Source organism: Orbicella franksi, chromosome 6, assembly GCF_964199315.1.
Source record: "Orbicella franksi chromosome 6, jaOrbFran1.1, whole genome shotgun sequence".
In the NCBI taxonomy this organism is placed as follows: domain Eukaryota; kingdom Metazoa; phylum Cnidaria; class Anthozoa; order Scleractinia; family Merulinidae; genus Orbicella; species Orbicella franksi.
In genome coordinates this window covers 27,294,812-27,309,734 of record NC_138150.1, presented here as the reverse complement: position 1 = coordinate 27,309,734, position 14,923 = coordinate 27,294,812, and the positions used below count along the sequence as shown (strand labels likewise).

General features: G+C 36.5%; 1 protein-coding gene across 1 annotated transcript in view; it reads left to right on the top strand.

The window, feature by feature from the left end:
* Window positions 1-12,261, top strand: part of LOC145490565 (uncharacterized) — a 33,392-nt gene extending 21,131 nt beyond the window's left edge. The window contains exons 5-11 of the mRNA XM_081469666.1: window positions 9,272-9,394; window positions 9,629-9,751; window positions 10,279-10,401; window positions 10,674-10,696; window positions 10,852-11,479; window positions 11,568-11,572; window positions 11,699-12,261. Of these exons, the coding sequence (XP_081325792.1) occupies window positions 9,272-9,394; window positions 9,629-9,751; window positions 10,279-10,401; window positions 10,674-10,696; window positions 10,852-11,479; window positions 11,568-11,572; window positions 11,699-12,187 (1,514 nt within the window). The 3' untranslated portion in view covers window positions 12,188-12,261. The remainder of the gene's footprint in view (window positions 1-9,271; window positions 9,395-9,628; window positions 9,752-10,278; window positions 10,402-10,673; window positions 10,697-10,851; window positions 11,480-11,567; window positions 11,573-11,698) is intronic.
* Window positions 12,262-14,923: the final 2,662 nt, after the last annotated feature.

The window sequence follows — 14,923 nt, the reverse complement described above, 5'->3', positions numbered from 1 at the left end:
TTGCACTAGAATTATTTCGTGCAAAATAATTATGATAATACATTCTAAGGGTCTAGCAACAATTTTATTTTTGTCATCACATAACTGGTCGCTTAGGAAGTCTTCAAAACGCTTGCATATACCAATCTTTAGTATCGTGAAAATGTTTTGATAATAAACAACTGTATTCGTCATGGTAGCCTTGGTTCAGAAAAAAAAAGAACAAAACATTAACGGTAGAAAGGCCTTGTATATCAAATCCAGTGACCCCTTTCATTTAATGCTCTTCGTAACTGGGGAAACCGTGATTAGCGCAGGCGCTGTTGGCCACTTTAACACGGTTGCTTTACATATAAAGTTCTAATGCAGTGACTCAGGATACACGAGTAAATATTTAATTTCTAACAACAGCAGCGATGGAATGGATTTGACTGATGGCGTTACGTTGTCATTTTAGAAGGCTTCATGTTTAACAAATGTAATGTCCAAGGTTCACAGGACGAATAAATTAGAAGCCTCCCTTTCAAATTTCTGGCTTCTTTAAAGCGTTTTGTGTACGCACTCTTTCCTTTTGTTTTATCGTAAGGCCTAAAAGGTAATTGCGGCTGAAAAACGTACTTAACTCAATTTGTTTTCATAACTATGGAAAACCACGTAACCACAGCAACATCTTTCTTTTATTAGCGTTGATAAAGACAATTAACAGTCTGTCAAGACAATAGCTAGCATTCATTTTACATGTACGTATTAATAAAAAAACCAATTTACTGCTCCAACTACAATACAGGGGACCACTTTAGTTGTAGCAGTCAGTAATAATTAATAAGTGTAACTCCATGGAGCTGGCATATTTGAATACGGGACAAGTTTAAACTTACTTCAGATGTCGCAGCATAGCTCATGACTCATATCATCATTGAACCACTGACCAAAGCTTCTCGCTGGAATGTAACACTGCCAAACCATTTTTACAAAGTTTTCGAAAATTTGTCGTAAAAATGCTGTTTGCATTTTCCGGCCTTGTTTTCGTCTTGTTCGCTTCCCTGTTCCCGGATGCACAAGGTAAAGTTTTCCTCATTCACTGTTAGAAAATATTCTACCTTTATTGTTTTTATCACGATTTCTGCCCACGTATAGCACTTTTTGAAAGATGGATCAGCAATATTTTTAGTGCCGTTGTTTATATAATTAAATAACGTAAATAATTCTTTTCACAAGAGTCGCTATATTTTGGCGTTCATCTCTGAACTGTAGGTACATGATCGTGAATCAGCTAAACTAATGAGTCCTTCGCCTGCTTTCAAGGTTGATCAAAAAATTAATAGTATGCTGGTGAAAAGTAACTGCGATAACCAGTATGTATTTTTGTTACAACATTTTTTTGATCGAAAAAGAAATTGTCACTTCCCAAAAAACTATAAATTACAGTCTTGAATGAATGTACATGCATGTAAAGTTTGGGTGTCAAAAACAATTTGTCAATGTTTTCTTTTATCAACCTGAAAAAAGTTCGTTAAGAAGCGAAACTTCAGTTGAAATGACTGCTGTTTCTTAATAATCATAAATTATGTTGTTCTAAGAAAATCGCGATCGGAGAAATGAAATATACGTGGAGTTGTTTTTTTGAGATGGCTTTCAATTTCAAAAAACTTTGCAAATTGCTCTAGAATTTAAGAAAAATGAAAACTTAATGAGTTAGTGCGCGAATTTGTTTTCTGAAAACTAACTTGAAGTAACAACTAGTTCATTTCATAGAACTCTGTTTAGTTTTCCTAAACAATTTCTTAAGAAAAAAAACACTCAATGTTTTGCGTAGAATTAGCCCGAACACATTATATGTAATAAGTCACATGTAATACATCGCCTAGAGGAAGTTTTATAACTTAACTTACACCTAATTCAAACAGGTGGCTTTCACATGCAAATGCAAATGTGTTTAGCAATTGTCGTACGAGACTCATTTTCTCAAAACAAAGTTACAAACTTCATGACTTATCCTCAGTCAAAAAAGCCTTACACTGAAAGTAAGTTCATGCAATTGTGCTCGAGTTCAAAGAGAATTTCAGGACACGTTTGGTTAACTCAAAGCGTCCAAACCAGCACATTCTTCCTGTTTTTCCAATTTTGTTTCTAACTTCACAAGTGTCCCACGCACCTACTCGAGATGTCTCAATACCGGAGTTTTCCAAAAATGCAAAACTAATATAAGCTAAGCAGCTTTTCAAAGTTTTGGCCTCTGAAGTTGTATGGTTGTAAAGTTCTGAAGAGGTGCATGGCTCCAGAAAAAATGTGATATGAATTAGATAACTTAAAAACGTTTTAAGTTCTTTCTTTATGAAAACAAAGGGTCCAAATAAAAAGTTTTTATCTGAACAGACGTTTATTCCGATTTTTCATGAATCTTTTAAAACTAAAGAGAATTAAGAATCCTCATGTTGCGCCGGGAAATGGTACACGGGAGGCAAGACTGTTTGGTTAATGGTTTTAACAACCTGAAGGAAGGTTCGTGAAGAAGCGAGACTTGAGATAACTGCTGCTTCATAATAATCACAATTTGCGGGTCTGTTTAATGGCCGATCCTGTTGTTCAAAAATATAAAAAAGAGAAAAGAATCCTTACATTGCTTCGGAAAATATAATGGTGCGGACTCAACGGGAAGCAGGCCAGGATATTTTGTCGATGTTTTAGTAAACTGAAGTAAGGTTCGTGAAGAAGCTGAAACTTGAAATGACTGCTGCTTCCTAGTAATAGCAAATGTGAAGCGAAACTTGAAATGGCTGCTATTTCTAAATGATCATAGTTTGCGGGTTTGTTTAATGGCCGACTCTGTTAAAAACTGTCATTTGCAAAAAAAAAAAAACTCTTCAAATTACTCTAGAATTTCCGAGTTACAGAAGTGGGCGAATGATCTTTCTTTAAACTAAGTTGAAGAAACAACTGGTTTAGTTTCATATAACTTTTCTTTTGTTTTCGTAAAATTTCGTTACGGAAACATGGCTGCAATTTGGAGAAAGCTCCTAAAAGGCGAACTCAATAGTTGCGTAGAACTACAGATCGTCCACATTACATGTAATAGCTTACATTAAATACACGCTGAGAGGAAGTTTTAAACTAACAAACATCTAATTAAACAGGTGGCTTTGACATGAACATGCAAATTTGTTACGTGGCTTAGTCTATCGTATAGCTGCTTAATTCAGTGGCACTTTATATATGTCTTCTGTTGGGCTTTTTTTCGACAAGAAATATAAATTTTAGGTATATCGAGTTAACACACTTCAAAAAACGTTTGTTTTGAAACATTTTAAAGTTACAGATCTAGACCGACTCCGAGTTTAATAAAAGTATGAACGAAAGACCCGATTACTTTGTCACATTATACAGTAAATTCACACAATTAAGCTCGGGTTCAAAGTGAATTTCAGCAGACATTTGGTTAACTCAAACCGTTCAAATGACACGTTCTCTCTGTTTTTCCATTTTTTTTTTCTATTTTCAGCTGTGTCACATGCACCCTCTCGAGATGTCTCCAAACCGGCGTTTTCCAAAAATGTAAAACTAAGCTAAATAATTTTTCGAAGTTTTGGCCTCTGGAGTTATAACTCTATGTAACTCTTTTTTTTTCCTTGTTTTCTTTAAGGTTCCTTGAGGAAACTTCGCTCAAATTTGGAGAAGGTTTTTAAAACGCGAACTCAACGGCTTGCGTAGAATTAGACCGACCACATTTTGTGTAATAGGTCACATTAAATACATCGCTGAGAGGAAGTTTTATAACTTAACTCACACCTAATTTAGACAGGTGGCTTTGACGTGAACATAAAAACTTGTTTAAACAACTTTCATACTTGTCTTAATATAACAAAACAAAATTAAAACCTTCGTGTGACTTATCCTCATCGAACGAGGACTGAAAATAAAACTGAAAAGCATTTCGCATTTAAAGCCAGTACATTAACATCAAACAGAATTTTTCTGAAGTGTTTTGTTTTGGAATTAAATTGATCACCCACCCGAGGTTTCCGTGTCTCAAATTTCAGTTATTAGCCTGGCCAACATTATTTCGTTCTGAAAAAGAGAAAAAGCTTGGCGTATTCGATCGTATAGCTGCTTGATTCAGTTGCACTGTAGCTCGGTCATCAGTTGCGCCTGTTTTTCCTTGCAAGTCAAGCCAAGGTCGGAAAAACTACAACGATGGAAGTTTGGTTGAGAACTTAAAGATATAGCAATAAAAATAAAGTTTTCAAAACGCTTTGCTAATTGTCTAAGTTTCGAGCATAGTAAACGCATTTCAAAACATTTCGTTTTGAAATGTTTTAAAGTACAACAGCCCAACTCCGAGTTTAATAAAAATATGAACGAAAACCTCGATTAATTCTGCATTTAAATACAGCAAAATCACATAATTATGCTCGACTATAAAGAGGAATTGAGGACACGTTTGGTTAATTCAAACTGTCCAAACCAGCACATTTGTTTTTCTGTTTTTCCAATTTTGCTTCTAATTTCATAGGTACCTTATGCACCTACTCGAGATGTCTCAATACCGGCGTTTTCCAAAAGCGTAAAACTAAGTTTAATACTTTTTCGAAGTTTTGGCCTCTGAATTTATAACTCTTTGTTTTGGTTTTCTTAAAGTTTCGTCACGGAAACTTGGCTGCAATATGGAGAAAATTAAGCTGAACGGTTTGCGTAGAGTTAGATCGACCACATTACATGTAATAAGTCACATTAAATACATCGCTGAGAAGAAGTTTTATAACTTAACTTTCACCTAATTTAAACAGGCGGCTTTGACATGCACATGTAAATTTGTTTGACAACTTTCGTACTTTTCTCACTATGTTAAAACAAGATTAAAAGCTTCAGACTTATCCTTAATCAAAGAAGATTAAAAATAAAACTAACAATCATTTCTCATTTAAAGCCAAAAATTTAAGTTTAAGCAGGATGATTTCTATAAAAGATAAAGTGTTTTGATTTCTATATAAATTTGTCACCTACCCAACGTTCTCGTGTCTCAACTTTCAGCTATTAGCCTGGCCAAAGTTATTTCGCTCTGAGAAAATTCCAATTTTAATTTCAGATAACAAGGTTGGCTTATTCGATCGTATCGCTGCTTAAATCAATGGCATTGTGTAGATGTCTTCAGCTGGGTTGGCAATTATGCTCGATTTCAGAGAGAATTTCAGCACACGTTTGGTTAACTCAAACTGTCCATACCAGCACAATTTTTCTGTTTCTCTTTTTTCCAATTTTGTTTCTAGCTTCATGGGCTACTCGAGCTGCCTCAATATATTAATACCGATGTTTTCCAAAAATTTAAAACTGAAGCTAAATAAGTTTTGGGTTTATATAGTTATAAAGTTCTGGTCATAGATGTAAGTGGCTTGAGGAAAAAAGTGTAGTATAACTAAGATGACCTAAAAACATAAAAGGTTTTTCCTACCGAAAACAAAAGTTTTCATCTGAACTAACATTTAGTCGGATTTTTCATGAATCTTTTAAAATCCAAGAGAAAATAATCGTTATGTTGCGCCAGGAAATATAGTGGTGCACACTAAACGGGAGGCAAGACTATTTTGTTAATGTTTTTGACAACCTGAAGGAAGGTTCGTGAAGAAGCGAACTTGAAATGACTGCTGCTATGGCCGATCCGGTTGTTCAAAAATAAAACGCGAACCGAGAAATGACAATGTGGCATTTTTTCAGCGTAACTGTCATTTGCAAAAATATACTCTGCAAATTACTGATGAGTGGCTTCAGGAAAAAAAATCGGGATATAGATAAGGTAACTTAAGAACGTAAAAGGTCTCTTCTTACGAAAAGAAAGTTTCGAAATCAAAAGTTTCCTTCTGACTAAACATCAATTCGGATTTTGTTCAAAAGAGAAAAGAATGTGTATCTTGTGCCGGGAAATATAATGGTGCGCGCTAAACGGAAAGCAAGACTGTTTTGATAATGTTTTTAACAACCTGAATGAAGGCTCATGAAGAAGCGAAACTTGAAATGATTGTCGTTTCTCAATAATCACAATTTGGAGGTCTGTTTAATGGCCGATTCTGTTTTTCAAAAATAAAACGAGAACAGAGAAATTAAATGTGGTATTTTTACCTGAGATATTGAACTGTCATTTGCCAAAACTACTCTGCAAATTACTCTCAAATTTGCCCAAAATGAAAAATTGATGAATTAGTACGCAGATGATATTGCTTGAAACTGAGTTGAAGTAACAACTAGTTATTTTCATAGGATTCCTTTGTTGTTTTTTCCAAACACTTTCTTTAAAAAAAAACAAAAAAACAAAAAACTAAATGGTTTGTGTAGAAGTAGACCGACCACATTACATGTAATAAGTCACATTAAATACACCACTAAGACGAAGCTTTTTTTAAACTTAACTTGAGTTTAATTCAGTACACAATTAGCTTTGACATACACATGCAAATTTGTTGAACAACTTTCGTATTAGTCTCACCTTGTCAAAACAAAATTAAAAACTTCAGACTCGTCCTCAATAAAAGATATCAAAACTGAAAAACATTTCGCATGTAAAGTCAAGTTACATTTACCAGAATGTTTAATAAGTGTTTTCTTTTGTATGATATTGATCACCTGCTCGAGGTTTCCGAGTCTCAACTTTCAGTTATTAGCTTGGCCGACATTATTTCGTTCCGCAGAAGATAATTTCAGATAACAAGCTTGGCTTATTCGATCGTATAGCTGCCTGTTTATGCTGGTTTAACTCAAACCGTCCAAACCAGCACATTCTCGCTGTTTTCCAATTTTGTCTTTAGCTGCACCGTCTCGAGATGCCTCAATATTGGCGTTGTCGAAATATTTAAATCTGAAGCTCTATAAAGTTTGGAAGTTTTTGCCTCTGAAGTTATACCGTAGCGCCGGTAGAACTCCGCATGAGTCTCACCTAATTATCTTCGATTCTTAAAACAGAATAATCCGTGCGGTGTCTGCAGACGAAGGACGTCATTTAAAGTTTTTTTTCTGCAACGGAGTCAACATTCAAAGACAATCGACTGAATTGAGCCGATACGAATTGAAGAAACAACTACTTACTCGTCTGCTTTCTTTCCCTTGATTGAGTTTCTAGTCTACAAAAAATATGATATTCAGACTTTGATTGATGATTGATGAATAGATCGAGTAAAGAATAACAAAAAAATATATTTACAAAAGAATAATCAATATTTTGTCCCTAGACAGAATGAATGGTTATTGAAACTTTCCAAACAGATGAAGCTTGAGTTTTGTTTTATAATATTGCTGTAGGTCAAAGAAATGGTTATACGAATTAGACAACGTGACACGCAAAAAAGTCTCTCTATATACATACTAAGGCGAAAAATAGAAGTTAATTGTCTTTATTACAGATAATTTTCTTGTTTTTTTGGTACAATTTGGACGAGCTAAAAAACAAAAAAAATGTAAAAATGTTCAACCAGCTGGTTTTGTCCGCGGTAGTTGGCGCGTATATTTTAATATTTTAAAAAGACTCAGTGATAACTTGAATTAAGGCATGAACCGTATTTTTAAAAACCTGTAGCGCATCCGTAATAAGGGCTGTAAAAGCCCATTGATTATTTATCCAAAAAAATCGATAGAGGGGTAAAACATTTCTCATGTAGGGAGCGATTATATTTAACATCAAAGTATTACTACGTATAGGAAGATGTGTACAGATGGTTTTGACACTTAGGATTTAGGTAGCGATAAATTACAAGAAATGTCCAACTAGTCTCCTTAACTCTCGCATCACCAAAACAGAAGCCTTGCTTTTCTTGTTTGCCTTGTAAAATCTATTATTGGTTAAAAGCAACCCGAGCAATGTTTTTCTCTATTTTCTTCTTTTTTCTTTTTTCCTCCTTTCTTTCTTCTTCTCTGTACTTCGAGCCGACCTTCGAGCCTTGATATTTTATTTCGAGTTTTTGCCTCTCGTTTATAGCGCCATTCCATGTAATAGCTTTATGAGGCCAAAAACCTAAGTCGAGCTTCGCGCCCTAAATGTGCTTAAAATAGTTGAAGTTTCTTTGCAAGGAATAACTCGTTATTTGAAATAATAGAAACATCTAAATTGACTCAAACAGAAAAAGAGATTTATGGCCTCACTTTTCATCTCATTGTTATTGTCTTTATCTTTCATGTTACTGACTTCGCTAGTAATTATTTCAAATGATAACATAAAGGTATGTCAAAATTTTCATTCTTCAGGTGACTTTCGTAAATTGCGATTCACCATTGATCCAATCCATGGTCAACGGCTGGAAAATCACGTGATACGAACTACCGACGTCATCAATGAGCATACCTGCCGACTGAAATGCCTTCTGGAGCCAAACTGCGTCAGTTATAATTTTAACAAGAAGGAAGAGGCAAATAGACGACACAAATGTGATCTGAATAACGCTACTTATGAACACTCAGACGACCTCGCGAAGAACGAAAGTTATGTGTATCGCGAAGCCGAGGTAATCATGAAGATAATAACAGAAGGTGGCTGTCAACAGTTTCCAACACTTTCCAAGACTTAGATTTTGATGGGTCATTATAACCACTCTTTATCAGTTGCTACAATCATGGTACAAAAAAAACCTGTCAAATCATTAGTAAACACATTGTAATCATTTTCATGATAAAATAAGTTACCATAGCAACAGTATGACTTGCTAAAATACGCTTTAGTTTGACTACTAAAATATCAAAACAAACTCAGTGACCCCCATTTCTTCTTCTTCTTCTTCTTCTTATTATTATTATTATTATCATTATTATCATCACTATTATCATTTTAAATGTTAAATGTCGTTACCATGTCACTGTTGTAACGGCTGTTTTTGTTCTTTTCTTTGAAGAATGCTTGTGCAAAGAAACCTTGCAAGAACAACGCAACCTGCCAAGCCGGTTTTACAGACAGAGATTACCAGTGTTTGTGTATTCCCGGACTTACTGGCCATGACTGTGAACACGGTACAACACACATTCTTTTGTTATTAGTGGTCTTACTCAACTTAGCAATAAGAATTTTGAGGGGCTTAAATACCAAGAATGAGAACTTAAAACAGGGAGTTGCAACTATAAAAGTTGGCTTTCTGTTGCTGCTATCATTATTGTTGTTGTTGCAGTTACTACTGCTGCCGTTGTCGGATCCTGCTTTTAAAACTTTTATTAGGCAGTTCATGCTAGGAGATCACACAGAATATAAGAAAAATAATACAAGATAATTAAATAGCAATTGTCGTTACGATACAGATATTCCACAGGAATCTTTTTATTGTGTTAGATATTGACGAGTGTACCGACGGAACACACAGCTGTGGCGTTTATGCTGTCTGTAACAATACACCGCGATCCTATAACTGCACTTGCAAAGATGGATTTTATGGAAATGGAATAAACTGCACTGGTAACTATCTGTAACACAATCTCGTGCATCTAGTTGAAACTATTATTCAAATGCGAGTAATTTTATCAGACATTGGTAAGTTACGTTATATCGTACATATGCATGTGAGGAAATAACTATGCAATAACTCAGTATATGTGAGCCGGCGATAACACACTATATCAGGGCGAAACGTTTGGTAAGCACACCATTTCAATGAAACGTTTTGCAATTAGATTCGTTTTGTAGCTTTAGATATCGATGAATGTACTAACGGAACACACAACTGTAGTGTTAATGCTGTTTGTAACAACACCCGGGGATCCTATAACTGCACTTGCAAAGATGGATTTCATGGAGATGGATTGAACTGCACTGGTAGCTATTGCTATGTGTTTTAATTTTCCGACAGTGAGTAATGACAAACTTATAAACGGGACAACACACACGACCCACTATAAGTGATAGACACAAATAATATGAGCGGGTTATTGATCTGCATGCGTTTGGCTCGCAATTAATAATAATCACACAAACAAAATATACAGTAAATATAATTAAATAATTAAATAATTCGTACACTGCTCGAATATATTAGAGACTTTTTGTTCTGATATTTAGTGGAAAGTCGTCTACGTACCCACGTAATCTCTGTAACAAACTTCCATACATGCTCTGTAATTAAACAAATCACGCACTCTGATTGGCTGAAACAGCGTGCTTTCAGAGTACAGTTGCACGGTACCTTACTTACCTTACCTTAATCAGGACTTCCATTTGATAAATAGCCGAGTGTCTCACTTGACCACCGACACAGCAGAAGAGTTTCTTTAGAAGCTAAAAACGGTGACAATTTATAATGGCATTTGTATGTTTTTAAGTTCAAATTCTTTTTGTTGTTTTAGATGAAGACGAATGTACCAGCGGGACACACAACTGTAGTGTTAATGCTGTGTGTAACAACACCCAGGGATCCCATGACTGCACTTGCAAAGATGGATTTCATGGAGATGGAATAAACTGCACTGGTAACTATCTGTAACACAGTTTAGTTCTTGTGTTCGAGTTCTGTTGCCGTCTTACACCAATAGCGCAACTCCGTACTACGCCTCGTCTTTGCTCTGACGAAGGACTAATGCTCGGATAAACGTTAGCTGCACAAACTGTCTACAGTGGTTTATTTACCGGCTTTATCAACTTCAAGCTGCTTTATAGCTATAAGCGTCTCCATTCACACTGACCTTTCTTTAGAAGTTAATAATAACTGTGCTTATTTATACTGAAACTTCCTTTCCATAAGCTGGGCTTGGTCTCGGTACCTCGGTTATGCCTTTTAAATAACCCAACTATCCCTGAAAAGCCCTATTGGCAAGTGCGCAATTAAGATGTTATTTTTTTTCTTTACTTGCAACAAATTTTGTGTTTTGCCAAATTTCTATCGTTAGATGGCAATTTGGCGCCAGAGCTACAGGTTTTAGGTACATAATTTGTTACCAGTCCTGAACTTCGGACTGTTGATGTTTCTTAATTACCCAGGATTCAATGCTACCCTTACGAGTCTCGGAACTAGTGGAAAAGTTGGTCCAACGTCACTCGGTAGTCACTACACAGGTCAGGATCATGACGGTCAAGTTACACTGTCGGGTGGTATTCAACAGTGGACTGTGCCGTACACTGGTCAATACAGAATAGAAGCAGTAGGAGCAGCAGGGGGGTATGATACCTACCAGCACAGTTCACAATACAGAGGAAGAGGTGCAAGAATGGTTGGAACCTTCAACCTCTCGCAAGGAGAAATAATTCAAATTCTGGTTGGTCAAGAGGGACGAATAAGAACCCACAGTAGATCCCGGGGTTCTGGAGGTGGTGGAGGAACATTTGTCGTGAGCGTAGGAAGGAATACGCCTTTGATAGTGGCTGGAGCCGGTGGAGGCCTCAGCGCTGTAAAATCAAGACACGAGGGATGTGATGCCAGCACAAGCACGTCAGGGAATCCTGGGTACAAGTCATGGTCAGGGGGCAGCAATGGACTCGGTGCAATGATTGGTGATAGGCCGTCAGGTGAGAGTAATAATAAGAATGACTATATTCACTTCGTTCAAGTCAGTTTCCCATAACACACATTTTATTGGACCTCAGTCGATTCATCGGCTTTGAATATCTATCTCAAAACTTTCTTCATGTTTGGCAAAAGCATTCGTTCATCGGCAGTTCAACTTTAGCTGTCGAAATACACTTTTCAAATGTCGGAAACTGTCGAAAATTTAGTTGACAGCAACAACAAACTCAACTGTTCACTTGTTATTGAAAGGTACAAAAACATAGTTTGATAACCCTCCTCTTTATGGTGCGTGGACAACCCGGATAATCTTTTTAGGCAAACCTCCATTGCATGGCACTGCTAAATTCAGAATCGTTAAATACACGAATGGGAATGAGTCAGCTTATTTTATTTTTTCAGGTGGTGGCGGCGGCGGTTTTTACTCCAGTGGAAGAAGTGGAATGAAGACGGGCGCTTTCCCTGACATGCTTTGGGGTGGAGAAGGTGGTAAAGGATTTCTTCAAGGAGGAGTGGGTGGACAGACTATCGTGCCACCTTCTATAAGCGGTTCTGGTTCTGGTGGTTTTGGTGGGGGTGGTGGTGGGGGTTACGGTGGAGGGGGTGGTGGAGGGTATTCCGGGGGAAGCAGTGGGAAACATGTAGATGATTCTTGTGGAGGAGGGGGAGGTTCTTATAATGTTGGAAAAGATCAGCAAAATGATTGCTGTTATAATACAGCTGGTCATGGCCGGGTAACCATTACATTACTGTAGAAAAAATAGAAAACGAGCCGTACACAACAACAATATTATGCAGCTGTAATTATATTTGCTATAGATTGTTTTAACTGGCCCGTTTTAACTCGTCTTGACCATTGATAATTACTTAATTTGATAGTTAAAGAAATTCCCTGTTAACAATGTTTTTTTAATACATGTACATTAATATATATGACCATGATCATGACCAGTCCACATAAGCCGTGTTCACTTGGTCTGCTCGGAGCTGAGATACTTAAAATAATTCGTGTATACTTGCTGGTCGGTCGATGCCACGTTCTAGCTAACGCATAAATACATGTAGTCTACATGATTTGTTTTGCATAAAGCAACACCTCTCTTGTAATATGAACCGAATAGTGCCAATCTAGCCAGCAGCAATTTTTAGGTTTCCTTTGCAAACAGCATGCATAGGTATTATGCTGGCCGTTTTGGGATTGATGTTAGAGTAACGTTAGTGACTTTGTTTTGGCAGTTTTTAACGGTAATGAAGTGCAGATTTTCTTAAGTTATATGATATTCAATAACTTAAAATGGATCAAAAATCAGCTTCGAATAAGAAAATACTTCTTAGTGAACTCTACAAATGATGCAGTGTGAAGTCGAGCAATATATATGGGTTATTGACCAAGTCAAGACTGGATATTGGCCAAGTTCCTTTTTGCGTGTTTATGGAATGAGAAGGAGTCGAGGTCCATATATAAACTCGCAAAAATTAACAAGGTCAATCTCCAGCCATCTTGACCGAACAAGCTTGGTAATTAAAGAATTTATTATATGGAAAAGGAACTCTTTTTTCTTACGGGACACAGTGGGTAATTCCGAACGGGCAAGATAGCGCCAATCACAGCGCCTAGCCACATAATATATAAATAAATAAATTCTCCACACTGGTCCCTGTGCACTTCTCAGTAGTAGTAGAGAGAAGTTGATATGTGGCCTTAAGACACTCAATTTGTATACTGGTGTCTTTCAGTGCTCATGTTTTGTAGATCGAGTTTGAGACTTTTCAAATTACAAACTGAAGGACAAAAGTGAGCAAGAGAACTAAAAGTGGAAAGTTACAAAAAATAAGCCGGCGGTCAAATCAAACAAACAGGCCCATAATTTTATGGAGTGATGGTAGAATTTCAGTGTGATGTTAGATTATTCATTATCATAATTTTATGATTTAGGGCAAGATGAAACAGATCCTTCGCTGTGTTTGCGCTATCTTGCCCGCTTGGAATTATCCGCTGTGTTCTTTGCAATATTTGTTTCCTTTGTTTCAGTGGCATGCCTGTAAACTAGCTAAGCTCAGTACTTGTATAACTAAGTACATGACCTCTATAAATAAGATTTACTTTTTACTTTATTTCCATTTATCTATCTAAGAATCCGTTTACACCCAGACATAAACCAGATTAAAAGCTGTTAAGTGTCATTGGACTAAAAATGATCTGTTCACGAAGGTTACTTGTAAGCTCCAAAGTAGACTAAGCTTGTTTTTAACTTTGCATAAGATCTAGGCTTTCAGTTTTGTTGTTAGTTTTGAATAAATTGTTGAAACTTTTTCCCGCTAAACAGTGTAAACGATATATTAACTTGTAACAGCATCATAACTAGTACTGGAAACTTTGTGTGCAGCTGTCAATAAAAACAGTTATCCAGTCGTTTGTTTTTGAAACTTCAGGTTGACTTTTGTAACTTCGGTCGCTTCAATACAATCGACGCTCTCCTTACGACCGCTCCTCTAAGCGACCAGCTCTGGTCACGACCTACGTTGTACAAACACGTTTGAACTGTCACTCAAACACTTGAATGAAAAAATCTCGAAAGCGTCCTTTCCCTAAGCGACCGTGACCACTTTTGACAAGTACCAGCTGGTCTTTTCCTGATTCGCCTGAGTGCGATTCGCGTAAGTCAACACCGTGACAAAAAAAAAAAAAAAACCACTTCATGGTCAAATTTACAGTGATGTAACATTTAAAGTGGTAATCGTGATTCCTCGACTTTCAATACCTATTTACATTTTGCAAGTTTTATTCTATTTAGATTAAAGTGTTTCGTAAGCAACCAGCACTAGTTACCACCACTTTTTCAAATACCCGAAGTGGTCGCTTAGGAGACCTTCGACTGTATTTGAAAACCAATGAGAATATAAATTTTCAACTTACTTCTAAGTTGAAATGATATGTATTACTGTACTGAAAACTAAATGGCGCCAATAATTGACTGTTTCCCCTTTGACCGTTTTCTTAATGTATTTTTTTGCCTGCTCAAACTTGAGGGTGATAGCGTTCTTAGTTATTGCATTCTGAACTCCTGATCTAAAGGTTCGGATTGAATTTTCTTCAGACAGCGTGCGGCACTCTTTTGCGCAAGTGCGATGATCTGACAAAGTTGGCTTCAGTGAGGAAAAACCTGTTCCATTGACAACAGTAAAACTAAGTTAACAGTAGTAACAGTATTTAATAAATTATTTGTCATTTGTGGAAGGTTTTCATGGTATATTTTTTATTATTTTGTGAAGATCATAGAGAAATGTTCACGAGAAAAGGTCAGTGACGAGACGGCTCGCTCATTACAAAGAGTCAAAGGCCAGAAAATGACGCTTCCAAAGGGAAGAGATTATTGTTAAGCCGCACGAGGAAATCTTAAATTCTCCCGCGCGATACGTGGTGCTTGGTCGTACAATTTCTTATTGGTTAAAAACCTTCCAGTATCATTCAAAGCCATACAAAAATATGC